This window comes from Zootoca vivipara, chromosome 4 (genome assembly GCF_965207765.1).
Source record: "Zootoca vivipara chromosome 4, rZooViv2.hap1.1, whole genome shotgun sequence".
NCBI lineage: Eukaryota > Metazoa > Chordata > Lepidosauria > Squamata > Lacertidae > Zootoca > Zootoca vivipara.
The window spans coordinates 76,237,141-76,252,418 of NC_142587.1; the positions used below are offsets into that span (position 1 = coordinate 76,237,141).

A 15,278-nucleotide genomic window follows, 5' to 3' on the forward strand; every position below is an offset into this window, starting at 1 on the left:
ATCTGTGTACAGTGGTTTATTTGTAGGGTAAGAAATGCACTAGGAACTGTCAAACAGCAAATCAAGCAGTTGACAGTTGTTTTTGTAAATAGATTCCACTCAAAGATCCTGCTGTCTTGACCCTCTCCCTTTGATAGAACCTTATTCAATTTAAGCTACTGGCTTCTTACAATGTGATAAAACCAATACTTAAAGTCACAAAGCAAAACCAATGTCTTAAAACTTGCATCGATCTTATGATTCTCTCTAAAATTCAAAGAAGATGTAACAGTTCCTCTTGCTGATTATTATGCCTGCATCTCTGGACACAATCAAATGGGCTTCAGGGAAGATCCTATATCAACATCATCCTATCTATGCTTCTAGTCCTCATGTTTCTCTTTCGCAGGCTTCAATTTATTTTGGTTATTCTTAAGGTGTTTTCTATACTTAGTCATTGATCAAACACCTCAAGTCTGACTTGTGTAGCACAGAAAGCCAAACATAAATCATTCACTCTCAAAATGCTGAAACATTCAAGTATTTCATGCATGGATTAACTGAAACAAGCATAGTCAGCTGAATGGTGTAACAAACTGTCCATAACTTCAGTAACTCACCAAAATTACTGAACATTCTAGTTTTTTAAATAATATGACATACCATTTTTTATTGTAAGCTGTCTTGAAGAACCCTGTTAGACCCAAAGGAGGATTATAAATAATGAGGAAAGTGAAGAAAAACTGCTGCAAAATAATTAAACATGCAATTGGTCGTAGAAAATTGTTTGGATATTGCAGATTGTCCTTTCAATTATTATTTTTTAAATATCAAACGTTCAGTGGCGTTTCAACCTTCTAACATTTAATCATGCAATTAAATTTAATAGAACTAGACCTCAGAGTTGCTTTTAAAAAAATTAAATTAAATTTTGAAATTAATATCGCCTGCTTTGGAATTTTTTTCTGTTAGTACTGACTGGCTGCCAAAATCTATTAAAAATCTTGGTGTTCGGAGGAGAGAACTGAGTGCAACAGTGTATGGTAATCAAATTAGAATATAATGTGAAACTGATCCGCAACAATGCTTGGTCAGCCATCACCTTGAAAAATAAGTGTGCCATAAACAAGCCAGCTCTGAAAACACATTTATTCATCTGTAACTGGTGTTGAGAATTCTGTTCCTTTAGATAGCAAATAATAAAGTTGCCTTATACTGTTTCAGACTGTTCTTCCTATCTTTGTCCAGTACAGTCATACCTCGGTTTAAGTACGCTTCAATTTGAGTACTTTCAGTTTAAGTACTCCGCGGACCCGTCTGGAACAGATTAGTCCACTTTCCATTACTTTCAATGGGAAAGTTTGCTTCAGGTTAAGCACGCTTCAGGTTAAGTACAGACTTCCGGAACCAATTGTGTACTTAAACCGAGGTACCACTGTATTGTCTACTTTGCAAGGTTTTCAGGAAGGGCTTCTTTTCCTAGTTACATCTTAAGACCACCTTAACAGGAGATGCCTGGGACCTTGTGCGTACAGAGCTCTTATACTGAGCCATGATCCGCTGTCAACTCTGTGTTTCATTCTACATTTGCAAAGAGAAACTGTCCTAAAGAGTTAGCTTTAGCCGCATTTGCCAGTTGTCTACTGGAATTTGAAGGAGTGAGTTCTGCTTTACTGGAAATCAATCTTCTGGCCTACCCGGAAGGAACATATATTTAGAATAAATGAATATTTCCCCCCCCCTGAATATATTTTGCAAACTGACAGTTCATGGCAGTGTTCTCCTCCTACATTCTTTTTTTTAAAAAAAAAACCAAAAACCCACTGATGCTGCAAGTTTATTAGAGATACAATTAGCTTGCAGCTGTGTGTTGGATCTAAACAGTTGGGAGAATCACTTGGTGATGTCCCACCCCTCCAGTTACATTTCTGATGAAGCCGGCAGTTTTCAAAGAACAGGGAGAAGAGCCTGGCTTTTTGAAATGGCCCAGCCTCCTTCAGCGATGTCAACTGTGATTCCTGCATTGCAGGGGCTTGGACTTAGATGACCCTTGGGGTCTCTTCCAACTCTACAGCTCTATGATTCTAACTATTCATTAGTGGCTCTCTTCTCCTGTTACCTAAAGCAATACACTCACTCTCTCTTTTCTTCGCCCCAAGCTCTGCCTAGAGGTGAGAGGAATGATTTACCTGTCTGAATGGGATGTTAGGTATCTGGTCCATATAACCCTAATGCTGGATCTGACCAGTGCTTCTTTAGACTGTGGTAAAGTTGTCTCTGGGCCAAAACCCTTCAGAAATATTAGGCAGTGGAGAGTGGTTCTTTCTCTCCCTCTCTTTGAGTTTTTACTGTACAGTATTATTGTTTTGACACTGGACCAAACTTTAGGAATGATTTTAGGGTAGGGAATCCCGCCATAGCGAGAGATTGCAAGTACCCCCCAGCACTGATTCTGGGCAACACTGGAGTGTTAAGGTTTCATACCGTGAAACCTTAAGGACAGGTGCTTTATATTGTTATGTGCAACCTGGTCTCTGAGCAGTGATAGATTTCAGGGGTGCCAGCATGTACCCCAGGCTTGATTTCCTTGGAATGAAGGTCACTGTAGACCAGGCATCCCCAAACTTTGGCACTCCAGATATTTTGGACTACAATTCCCATCTTCCCCGACCACTGGTCCTTTTAGCTAGGGATCATGGGAATTGTAGGCCAAAACATCTGGAGGGCCGCAGTTTGGGGATGCCTGCTGTAGACATTGGTGTCTTTCTGATAATACGGTTTTATTTACACAGATAATATGAACAGAGCATATGATAAAAGGCTTCGCAGTCTTAATACTCCCAACTGATCTTGTTCCCTCATTGGATTTCTAGAAAGCCCCCTGCAAAAGCCGTAAGCTTTGGATTCAGGACAGAGAGCAGGCCAAGCCTCTCTTTCTTCCCAACCCTTGATGAGACTGGCTCAGGTCTGTTGTTCTCTTACACTTGCTGATGACATCACCTCCAGCTGGGGAAGGTGCCTGCCTTCTGGAAGAATCTCCAGCTTGTAGCTTCTGTGGTTATCAATTCTCTGTACTCCTTAGTCATGCAAGAGATACTTCACATATTTGGCTAGAGATACTAACTTAACTGAGGCTAATGTGACCCCTTTAGGAGCTCCTCTTTCTGAAGAACCCCACTTTACAGATATAAAAAGACATGTTTGAAGGGGACCCACAGATGATATCCAGATTACACCCCTCCCCCCCCCGGTAAAGAATCCTATGATGGTATATTCTTAGAGTGTGCAGAAATAGCCACAATTGGAATGGCAGCTGTACCCAAGACATTTTGGTGCTGCCCAAGACATTTTGGGAGCCTGAGGCAAACCACAAAATGGTGTCCTCTTGCGTGCTTGGGAAGAAGAGGTAAATGAAGATCTATATTAGGAACAAGGGGAAATTAAGATCTGCATTTTTGTAAACTGCTTTGAGGGTTTCTCTCCCCCCCCCAATCAAGTGGGGTATAAATTTTATGAAATAAATAAATAAAATCTGTTGCTCCTATGGGTTCTGCTGCTTGTCACACACCTTGCCTCATGGGTGGGCTGGCCCTGGCTGCATCAGTTCAAGTAACATATGCATTGGGCCAATATCTGAATGCTATGCTGAAGTGAAGCTTAAAAGATACCCCTTTTATTGTGCCTTGAAACTATTTGGTTTTGCAAGTTCCCATTTTGCAGGCTGAGCAGTGTTGTTAAAGATAATAGGTACTGGCATTAGAGGATTTGTCATAAGTGATGTTATTGGCATTCTCCCGGAAGTGTATAACCGTATTCTAAATTTTCCCAGCTGTTATAATACGTTGATAGGTTGAATGCTAGGAAACTGTGCCATCTTTGACATTGATTTCAAAGAAGGATAATATGGATCCTGTGCAACAAATGTGAAATAATTACTCATTTGTAAATTTTGTAAAGTCCTTTATATTATTCTGGCTGTTATAACGAAGTCTAGCACATTATTTGATCTGGTTGACTTCTTAGGTTAAGAGAGAGCTTCTTATTCGAGCAGCCAAACTCTTGTATTAGACATGTTCCAGTTGCTGCTCTTACTTGGGTGGGAACTATCCTCCTTGCTTGTTCCCCAAGGAAATATTTTGATTGACAGAAAATATAATAGATGCGAAGCAAAGAGGACAAAAAGAAAACCTTCTTTAGAGAGCAGAAAGGAGTGATGTTCTATTAAATATTGATCAATGGAGCATTCTAAGGCCTGCCACATCATTGCTGTATAAAAAGCACAAGAGACCACTGAAATCTTTCTAATGGTATCCGATTCCTTCCAAACAAGAGCGAACCTATCGGACAGCTACTTAGAGATACTGCTGAAACGGTTTGGAAGTGTGTGCTCTTCCATGGTTGGTGAGCATGCTCCACTGTTAGTCCCATAGATATAATTATTAATTAATGGTTCTCGGGAGAGTGCGGTTGCAGGTGTTCAGAGTTATTTTTTCCTTTAACCCAGACAGACTGGCTGAATGTTGAGTCGGAAACAATAAGCAGCATCTCTTGATGGCTGCACTCTATGCTAATGGCAACCCACTGTGTGTGTGTGGGGGGGAGCAACCTCCTGTAATAAAATTCCAATCTCTGCTCACTGAAGAATAATAATTCCATCTTAAAAAAGACAATTGAACTTGTCAGTCAAATGAATACCAGATTTAAGGTAGTGAATACACTTAGTGGGAGATCTTAATGCTGCATGAATGGACTTCCCCTTCTCTCCACCCGAAATCTGCAGGACTGCAAGGGGAAGGAGAATCCACTCCACCAATGCTGTCTGTTCTGCCATCAAGCAGATGCCATTGGATTTCACCATTAATAATTTGATCTCAAACATGAAAACACGAAAAATAGCAAGCCCAGTATGTTCTGAAGCTACAGCTTGTGTCTGAACATTATTTGTAAGCTCATTCTTTCTATTGGGTGAATTTTCTGCTGTGGTGTATCTTTATCTTATTTGCATGTCTCTCATGAGTGAAAGGTAGATAGAGTCTTCTAAATACCTACAAGCTATTTCTATTCTAATCAAAACATGACACTTGATTAGCAACTGTTAAATGGTTTGTTTGTTTCCTCCCACCTTGGGAGAATCTTCTGTGTAACAGTTGACTAGTAGTACAATTATTCAGCCTACTTTCTTGCCAGACTTTTCTTATCAATTGAGATTTTTCTTCTCCTGCCTTGTCATTTAGATGACAGGATATTTTTACTTTGATATCTAGCAGACCTTGCTTGGAAGTGAAGCATTTACATGCTGCAAAATATGACTCGTATAGTTTGCTCCTAGGCACAATTCAAAGTGACATTGATGATTTCTGAATGCCCTAAAAAACTCGGGTCCTGCATACCTTAGGGGAAAACACTACTTACGTGAGCCCTTTAAAACTGACAGGGGATGGCCTATTGGAAACATCATCCATGTGTCAGTTAAGATCAGGAAGGGGTGTGCATTGAAGCATTCTTAGTGATGGCTCTGAAAATTATGGAAGTCCTTCCCAAGGGAGACCCATTGACTGTCTTTTATCCAGTGCTTTACAGGAGGACTAGCTTCTAGTTATACTCAGTTTCTGGTGTGGCTTTTATCTGTTTGCTTTAGAGGTGGTGGCCGCCTCAGCATAGGGGACCAAACCAGCACTTGGTACCAGTGGAACCACAGTAGAATTAGATTGTAAGAACTCTCACTAGTTTAAATAACTGCACAAACCTAATGGGGGTGATTTGTTGATTCAAAATATATTGGCACTCCTTTCTTAGGGACTTCTGAATACTGTCATTTGGTCACCTCAACAATACTAATTATGCTGTTGTGAAAACTATTTCTGTGTAACTTGTCCAAAGAAACTTTACATTCAGACCTATTTGTCAGTGACCAGTAAAAAAAAAAAAGAACTGTCTGATGGTGCATAAAATATATTGGGTCAAAATGAGTTCTCCTCCCCTGCATCAGTACACTAAAAATATTGGTAAAGCACTTTTAAGAAAGCACTACTGACAAAAACAAGAAATGGTATTTCCAAATCAATGAAATCTGTGGATGACTCATTTTGCATACAAAGAAGGGAGCACTTATGTAGTTTTTGACCTTGTGGCAATTGAATTGTTTGGGCTAAAAATGCTGGATAAAAGAGAATATGTCCCGTTTGATCATTCCTGGATCATTACTACAGTTCATCACTTGGCCTTCATGTTGTGCAAAGCTTTCACCAGAATAAACTGGATATTAAAAGGAGCTTAACATTGCCTTCCAAAAATAGAGCTCTCTATTAGAACTAAAAAAATTTAGGGGGGAAGTTTTCTTTCAATCCTACATTAATTAGAAAAGTATTTCCCGCTGGTAAGGTTTCTTTTGCTTGCCGTATGTTTTCTGGTATTTCTGTGGTAAAGTTTGGAAAAGATACCGATGCTGTTGCTCTTCTCCCCATAGCGCACTGCAATATTGAAACTCTTGGATCTAGTGTGGTATAGTGATGCTATACTATATACTATGACTTGGGCCACTCCCTGCCTAACCTACCTCACAGGATTGTTGTAGGGTTTTAATGAGAAGGGAGAGAATCATGTATGCCACCTTGAGCTTCTTGAAGAAAAAGGTGGGGTAGAAATGCAACAAATAAATAATAACTAATACAGTAATTAAAAAATTATTCATGAGAGCCAGCTCCTAAACATTAACAACTTACACCATTGTTTCAACAGGAAGGTGTGTGCAAGTATATGTTACCATTATAAAATATGTATTATTGTTTCTTTGCATATATTGGGACAGACACTAAAACAAACAAACCCAAGGCAGTAGTGCCTTCTGTTTGTTCATACCATTCTTTCTGTAGCTTAAGGCTTGGTTTGTAGCACTTTCCTTTCTCTCCTTTAAAATCAGTTTTATATTTTAAGAGTAACAATTAAAGGAAGCAATGATTGCTTCTCAGATAACATTGGCTGCATTTACACAGCATGATAAGCTGTGGTTTATGTTATGGTTTTATATACTACTTTTTGGCCCAAAGACCCGCCTGCCCCAAAGCGATGACTCATAAAGGCAAGTCATTTGAAACAATATAAAATAGCAAAACCACAAAATACCCACCCAATAACACTAGATGTATGTTTGTGGGGTGCATTCATGTTTTCACCATAGACACAGTGCATTCCACCTTCTAGGTTAACTCATGGCACAATGGTTTTGCCAAGAACTTGTAGATCACTCTACCTTCACTCCTTCCTGCAAGTAGATCACTCCCACATTACTTCTTCCTGCTAGTGAGTGGGAACAGCAAACCATGACAGTAAATAGTAAACACAGTTTACCATAAAATGTAAACGGGGGGTTGTCTTTTGTTCTGCTCCAAAGCAAACCATGGTTGGTAAGCCAAGAGCAATCATTGGCTTCAGACTGTAGTTCATTTAGAGCAAAATGAAGTGTAATCCCTGGTTTGGATATGGCACTCAGTCAAGGATCTGCTTGTTCACAGTAAACCATTAACTATGACATGTGAACACAGCCAATGCATTTAATATTGAAGGATGCATATTATGCATGGCTATTCCATAACTGCATCTACTAGAGAAGGTTTCCAGGGGCTTATAGTTCTCTCCCAGACATTCTCCTCCTGAAATCTTAGAGTTCCTCAGATTCTGGAGTATATGTGGCGGATGCTCCTCATTTTCTTATTCAAAACCTCCAGGAGTTTTGAAACAATTCTTTCTTTCTTATTGAATTTATATACCACCCTATACCCGGAGGTCTCAGGACGGTTCACAGAACAATCATGGTGGTTTGTTTGTTTGTTTATTATAAAAAGGAAATGCCTCTGAGGCATAGGAAGTAGTAGTTGTTAGAAAAACATTGGAGCCTAATTTGAATAGTAGAATGTCTGGCATCTGGTGGCTTTTGTGTGGTGCTCCGGAATTGGCCCCTCCCTTTGCGTGTTAAGTTAAGTTCCGTTAGAGAGATCAACTGTAATTTTTGCTTCTTTCCTCATGTTGTTGTTTTAGTTTCTCTCAAACAGTATGTTATTGTGTTACAGTTTTCTTTATTATTAAAGCTTTGTTTGACATATATGTGAGCTGCTTACTTTGCTGGGGGGGGGGAAACTCTGTTGAAGAATAGTGGAATATCATAAACTGTGTGAGTGAGGGGATATTCCCAGTCTGGCAGGAGGATTGATTTTATTAACCACCCCACCCTCTGCAACATTAGTATCCCTACATCTTTTGCTTAGTTTGCCGTAAGTAAAATGGAGAGTGCTTACTCTTAAGTGCCGTAAATGTCACAATAGGAAATGACGTTTGAGCTAATGATCTGCACCTTCTTTTTCTTAGGAGAGAGCTATGTGTGTGGTTCAATAGAGCCCTTCAAGAAGCTGGAGTACACAAAGAATGTAAATCCCAATTGGTCAGTGAATGTGAAAACCACCGCCGCTGCCCGCGCAGTGGCCTCTCTTGCCTCGGCCAAAGGAAGCCCTTCAGACCAGAAGGAGAACAAGGATTTCATTCGGCCTAAACTGGTCACAATCATCAGGAGTGGTGTGAAGCCCCGTAAAGCAGTCCGGATTCTGCTTAACAAGAAGACAGCGCATTCATTTGAGCAGGTTCTCACTGATATCACTGATGCCATCAAGCTGGATTCCGGAGTAGTTAAGCGCCTGTACACACTGGATGGGAAACAGGTAAGAGAATAGCCTTATTAAACAACAACAACAACAACAACAACAACCTCACAAAAGTCTAGCTAGATCTGGTGGCTCTTTTGATGAAAACTCCCTTTTCTCTGGCCAAAGATCTTGCAACCCTGATGTAATAAGGGCCTGAGCCATATTTAACACCTTGCAGAATTCTATACCTCACAAAGTAGTTACTGTATTTTTAATTTTAGTTTTTAAATTTAGTTATATTTATTTTCAGAATTAAGATACATAAATAACAAAATATTACACTTCTAAAGCATACAATTTCATACCTTGTTATGAAAAATCAAGTTATAAAACATGTTGATGTGTTTTTAAGTTTAAAACAATAAAAATAGCAATACTCAGCTGAATTACTGAATTTAATTACTCAATTACTCTCTCTCTCTGTGTGTGTGTGTGTTAAACAATGCAATACTCAACATTTTTCAAGAACTGCTTAAGCAGCAACCATAAAATATTTTCTCAAGTGTTTTATGCTGTATTATGTCTTCTATAAGACAACTGCCAGTGTAGACGTTATCACCAGTATGGACATTACTGCTATTTGGGGGAAAGTCCCCCTTCTACCTCTTGTACTGGGCTCCTTTTCATTCTACAGTTCTGAACACATTTGCCTTTCCTTTCTCCAGCGGTGCCATATTCCCAGGTAGGAAAAAATGTGGTTTTCACACACACACAAAAAGGATATTCCTGTAGTACAGAAAGATTCTAGAGGCAGACTTGGGAGTAAGGACAGAATCAACTGCTGAGCATTGTTTCTTTGATTGTTTGGGGCTCCATGCTGCTGCAATAAAGTCCACAACAGACTTTTCACTTGGGATAAAAGGAAATGTGGACAGCTGGTAGGGAATGGTTCCCCCTGCCTTTTTTGCTTTTGGCTTGTACCAAGATTTTAGATGTGTCAAGAATCATCTGTGGGGAACACAGATCTAACCCACCTGTGTCCTCCACCCCCATAAAGGTAAAGGGACCCCTGACCGTTAGGTCCAGTCGTGACCGACTCGGGTTGTGGTGCTCATCTCGCGTTATTGGTCAAGGGAGCCGGCGTACAGCTTGACAAAGCCACTTCTGGTAAACCAGAGCAGCACACGGAAATGTGTGCTATTTATCTACTTGCACTTTGACGTGCTTTCGAACTGCTAGGTTGGCAGGAGCTGGGGCTGGGCAACGGGAGCTCACCCTGTCGTGGGGATTTGAACTGCCGACGTTCTGATCAGCAAGCCCTAGGCTCTGTGGTTTAACCCACAGTGCCACCCATAGTTTTTATCGAATCACTTTGGCAACTGGCACCTCTGGACCACATATAGTCCAATCAAACCAATTACAGTGATTGTAGCTCCTTATATTCCCTACTAGAGTATACAAATGTAAAATATTTTATAATGATGGTGGTGGTGGTGGTGATTTAAGCATTGTCATAAGAGCTGATGCATAACTAATCTCCAGCAGTGGTACTGATGGTTTCTCAGATTAATGCCAGGGCAGACACAGTGCCATGAAACATATTAGCCGCTCTGGGGTGGTATTCAACTAAGTTTAACTCAGACTAGACCAGGCATCCCCAAACTTCGGCCCTCCAGATGTTTTGGACTACAATTCCCATCTTCCCCAACCACTGGTCCTGTTAGCTAGGGATCATGGGAGTTGTAGGCCAAAACATCTGGAGGGCCGCAGTTTGGGGATGCCTGGAATAGACCAATTGCAATTAATAAACCTAACTCAGTCATGTTCATTGATTTCAGTGGGTCTACTCTGAGTAAAATTTAGTTGGATTTTTGGCTAAAAGGATGGGGTACAAATTTAATAGTTTGCTGATATCAGAAGAAATGTCAGTTCCTTGCTTTAGACCTTCACGTGGTAGTACTGTATATGCAGTGCTGGATTTATAAGGTTCTCTCTCTCCTCATTGAGCATTAATGAGTTGCAGGTTACTGAAAAGCTTTCTGGCTAATATGGGTTGGAAATTCCATATGATAACTGTTGTGTGAGGGTTGTCTTTGTCCCTTCTGCTATTGATTTGGTTTGTCAGATAGAGTATGAATAACTGGCATGGGGGCTGAGGACCAATCCAAGCACATTGCCCGCCCCCAATGTGGAGACCACAAAAATAACAATTCTGCGTGGCAGTGCCCCAGAAGAGCCTAGTCTTGTGAAGCGGCAACAATCAACAGCATGACCAAAGCATGAAACTCTCAGGAGAAATTGCTATCAGAGGTCTTTGTCTTTGACATAGAAGCAACCCCACCTGCAAGAGTTTCATAGATGAAAGGGTTGTGCTGATTTGCTTCTGAATATGGATTCCAGGACTCCACTCAACTGAAATGGAAAATTCCAGTTCTTTATTACCCTAACTTAATTGAGATGTCTAAATGTCTAAAAATAATATTGACACACATCTATTTCCCGCCTCAAAAGTTCAGAACACAACTCTTCAGGGCACACCCACGTGGATGCTTCCCATGCCGGTCCCTTCCAACTCTAAAACTCTGTGATTCTATGATGGTCAGTGGTTAGCGCTAAACCAGAAGGGAACTCCAAGAGATTCTCCATAACCTGCGCTGGGATTTCTGCAGCATTTCCCATCAACTCCAACTGTGAATGATTATGGTCCCAATTGCCTAATGACCGTGCATTGGAAGTAGTCCACATTTCCCCATTTCTCACCAAGGGAGATCTAACCAGAGTTTATTTGCAGACAAGACAGCAGGCTTCAGTAATTCCAAGGGGATGACTTTGGATCAATGTGGTGACTGCGTTTGATTTGTAAGAGCTTTGGAAACTTTGTGTCTACTTGAGCTGCTACAAGACAATTCTCCTGGTGCATGTCTTCCTCTCTTGCTAATTGTATTCTGTTGAAGTGGCTGGGTCTGCTGCCTAACCTTAGCAGGAAAGGGAGTTGGGAGTGTTGCACCGCTTTGTCTTGAACAGAGACCACTATGTCTGGTGAGTAAACAAAGCTGCTTAGCAAGCAGAAACATCACTCAGCGATTTTGCACTCAGCGGGGAATAACCTGTTGGTCAGCTCTGTGTGTGTGTGTATATGTGTGTATAAGGGAAGCCATTGATTTCCATCTGACTTAAGCAATTGATGTTCCATTTACATTGCCAGAGCCCTTTTCTTCTTGTCGGCATTTGAAGTAGAAGGATGGATTTATTTACTTTTTTGTCGCTTACTAAGTTCCTTGCTGAGTGTGATTAAAGGGAGGAAATCCCATGGTAAATCCAAAAGTTTGTTCCACTTGTGCCTGTGGATAAATTCCCATCTGTGGCTCTTGCAGGGCATCCAGAAAATTCCAAATTCCCTGCTCTGGGTGGCTAAGCCTTAATTGGAGATTTCTTAGATCGGACTTTAAAAACCTTAAAGCCTTATTGACTGGAAAATGTAATTTTGTTTTTTGAGGATCAGAGGATAAAGCTCTTCTAATACAATCAATCTCCTTGTGAAACAGAGATTTGAGGGAAAACTTTTTAGTTTAAGTATTGAAATGTTGCCACCCCTCTTTGCTGCAGGTCACATGGAAGTCAGTGTAACCTTTTACTCCTCAGTTCCAATCTTACTGAGAACAGCATACTCACCCCACCTCTCTCCCCAGGCAATACATTCAACAGTATGATATTCTTAAATTTTCCAACTTTGCTGAAATGTTATTGGCTAACCTGTGTTTGACCTGGTTCTGTGCCTCTCTCATGTGCTCATGAGATTCCACTAGGCTATCTTGGTGGAATCTAAGGGTTCGGGAATAGTAGGTAAGGTTATGTGAACAAATACACCATTAATGGCTTCCACAATCCCTGTGGAGGTGTGTTTGGTGGCACCTTTGTTATATGTCATCATATGCTGAAGACACACCTCTTTACCTGGCCTGATATTACACACACACACACACACACACACACACACACACACACCCCTCCCCACTTATGTGTGGGGTTATGTTCTGGCATGCTGTGTGTATAAGTGAAAATCACATAAGTGGGGAGCACCCTCTAAACATCCTTTAAATGTCCTCTCTGCCACTCTATAATATAATAATAATAATTTATTATTTATACCCTGCCCATCTGGCTGGGTTACCCCAGCCACTCTGGGCGGCTTCCAACAGAAAAATAAAATAAAATAATCTATTAAACATTAAAAGCCTCCCTAAACAGGGCTGCCTTCAGATGTCTTCTAAAAATCTGGTAGCTGTTTTTCTCTTTGACATCTGATGGGAGAGCGTTCCACAGGGCAGGCACCACTACCGAGAAGGCCCTCTGCCTGGTTCCCTGCAACTTGGCTTCTCGCAGCGAGGGAACCGCCAGAAGGCCCGCGGTACTGGACCTCAGTGTCCGGGCAGAACGATGGGGGTGGAGATGCTCCTTCAGGTATAATGGACCGAGGCCATTTAGGGCTTTAAAGGTCAGCACCAACACTTTGAATTGTGCTCAGAAACGTACTGAGTGCTGTGTCTGCTGCTGCTGCTGCTGAGCCTATATGGTTACTTTTGGTGAATAAAAAGCCTATATGGTTACTTTTGGTGAATAACGTACTGGGAGCCAATGTAGATCTTTCAAGACCGGTGTTATGTGGTCTCGGCGGCCACTCCCAGTCACCAGTCTAGCTGCCACATTCTGGATTAGTTGTAGTTTCCGGGTCACCTTCAAAGGTAGCCCCACGTAGAGCGCATTGCAGTAGTCCAAGCGAGAGATAACTAGAGCATGCACCACTCTGGTGAGACAGTCCGCAGACAGGTAGGGTCTCAGCCTGCGTACCAGATGGAGCTGATAGACAGCTGCCCTGGACACAGAATTGACCTGTGCCTCCATGGACAGCTGTGAGTCCAAAATGACTCCCAGGATGTGCACCTGGTCCTTCAGGGGCACAGTTACCCCATTCAGAACCAGGGAGTCCTCCACACCTGCCCGCCTCCTCTCCCCCACAAACAGTACTTCTGTCTTGTCAAGATTCAACCTCAATCTGTTAGCCGCCATCCATCCTCCAACCGCCTCCAGGCACTCCCACAGGACCTTCACTGCCTTCACTGGTTCTGATTTGAAAGAGAGGTAGAGCTGGGTATTATCCGCATACTGATGAACACCCAGCCCAGTGCCCCCCACCCGGTGGAACCTGCTCCAGCCATCTTGTTGGCTGGGACCCACTCCCAGGCAGCCCTGACCCCTCCCCCTAAGAACAAATTAAAACTTATATAAAACACACACAAAACACAATAGAACAAACCAAAATAAAAAATACAAAAGTAGCAAAATTAAACAAATTTCCAAACCCAACTAAACATCCATCCCACCCCCCACACCACAACGTATTTAAAATGGTAAAAAGAAAAATTTAAAACATTTTTAAAAGAACTCTGCACAGTTCAGAGTCCTCCTAGACAGCAACAGCGATGGGGGCAACAGTCCTTAGGAGGCCCGCCAGGCCCCGCCCTGGGCCAGGTGGTGAGAGGCAGGAACGGGGCCCTCAGGCACTCACACAAGCACTCACTCTCTCTCCAATCCAGATAAAAAATAATGTACCAAAAAAGATCCACAACTGGAATTGAATTTTTGGGGCTGGCTGGCAGTAACCTGCCCTGGGACCTCCTTATATTTATCATATCCAATCTTTTTCCCTAACTGGGATTTCACCACATGGTGAAGGGTGGGTAAGAAATCAATCAATCAAACAAACAAACAAACAAACAAACAACTATACCTGTAAGTAGTAGTCATAAATATATTGGGTCAACAGGATGCAACTAGCATTTCTTCGGATACACATTTTGATTTGCTGTATGTTTTATATTCTCTACTTAGGTCTATGGAGCCCACATTAGGGAGACTCTGAGGGGGGAAACATGGGCAGCAGTGTCAATGTTGAAGGGCCCCTTCCATTTGTGAGCCCTGGTGCATTTGCCCCCAGTACTTCCCCTTAAAACGGGCCTGCTCCAATATTAGTAAAAGGAGATGAGTTCTAAATTGCACTTTTCATATTTGCTCTAAAACTAATGTGTGGTATGAGATCTTTTGTATCTGTGTATTCCCCTCCCCCCACCTACATAATTTATTCTGATTGTCCTGGCCTTTGGCTAAACTTATTGATTGATTGAATTTATTATGATTAATTTTTTTTACATATGGTACACACACACACACACACACCCAATTTGCTTCTACTACAGAACCCTGCAAAGCCTCTTTGAAGGTTAATGCATTTGCTACAGGGATATTTTTCCTCCTTGATGAAATTTTGGCTTCTGAGACTTTTAATCAGGATTTTCAGCGGGAATGAGTCCTTGAAGTTCAGATACTGGAGGAAATATTCCTTGAGGACTGTGGCTGCTTTTACAATAGCCCACAGTCCTTCATGCACAGGAAAAAGGGCATAAAGAAGGAGTATGAAATTGGCAGGGAGGGGGAAGTTCGCAACTATGGAGAATGTGGCAGAAGGTTACAGCATTTTCAAGACTGGTGGAGGAGGATAAGACTTTGAAAGCAGAGTTCAATATAAACTCCTTAAAGTGAGTTGGCCTTCCCAACTCTCTCGATATGGAGGATTTGCTCTTTCTCTGTTAAGTGCTCCATCTTGGAAGC

At 41.6% G+C, this 15,278-nt stretch overlaps 1 protein-coding gene across 2 annotated transcripts in view; it reads left to right on the forward strand.

Annotated features, from left to right (window-relative positions):
• DCLK1 (doublecortin like kinase 1) overlaps positions 1-15,278 on the forward strand; it is a 197,069-nt gene that overhangs the window by 10,091 nt on the left and 171,700 nt on the right. For both annotated transcript variants that reach the window (XM_060273780.2, XM_060273781.2), the window contains exon 3: positions 8,341-8,687. In XM_060273780.2, coding sequence (XP_060129763.1) covers positions 8,341-8,687 — 347 coding nt within the window. The remainder of the gene's footprint in view (positions 1-8,340; positions 8,688-15,278) is intronic.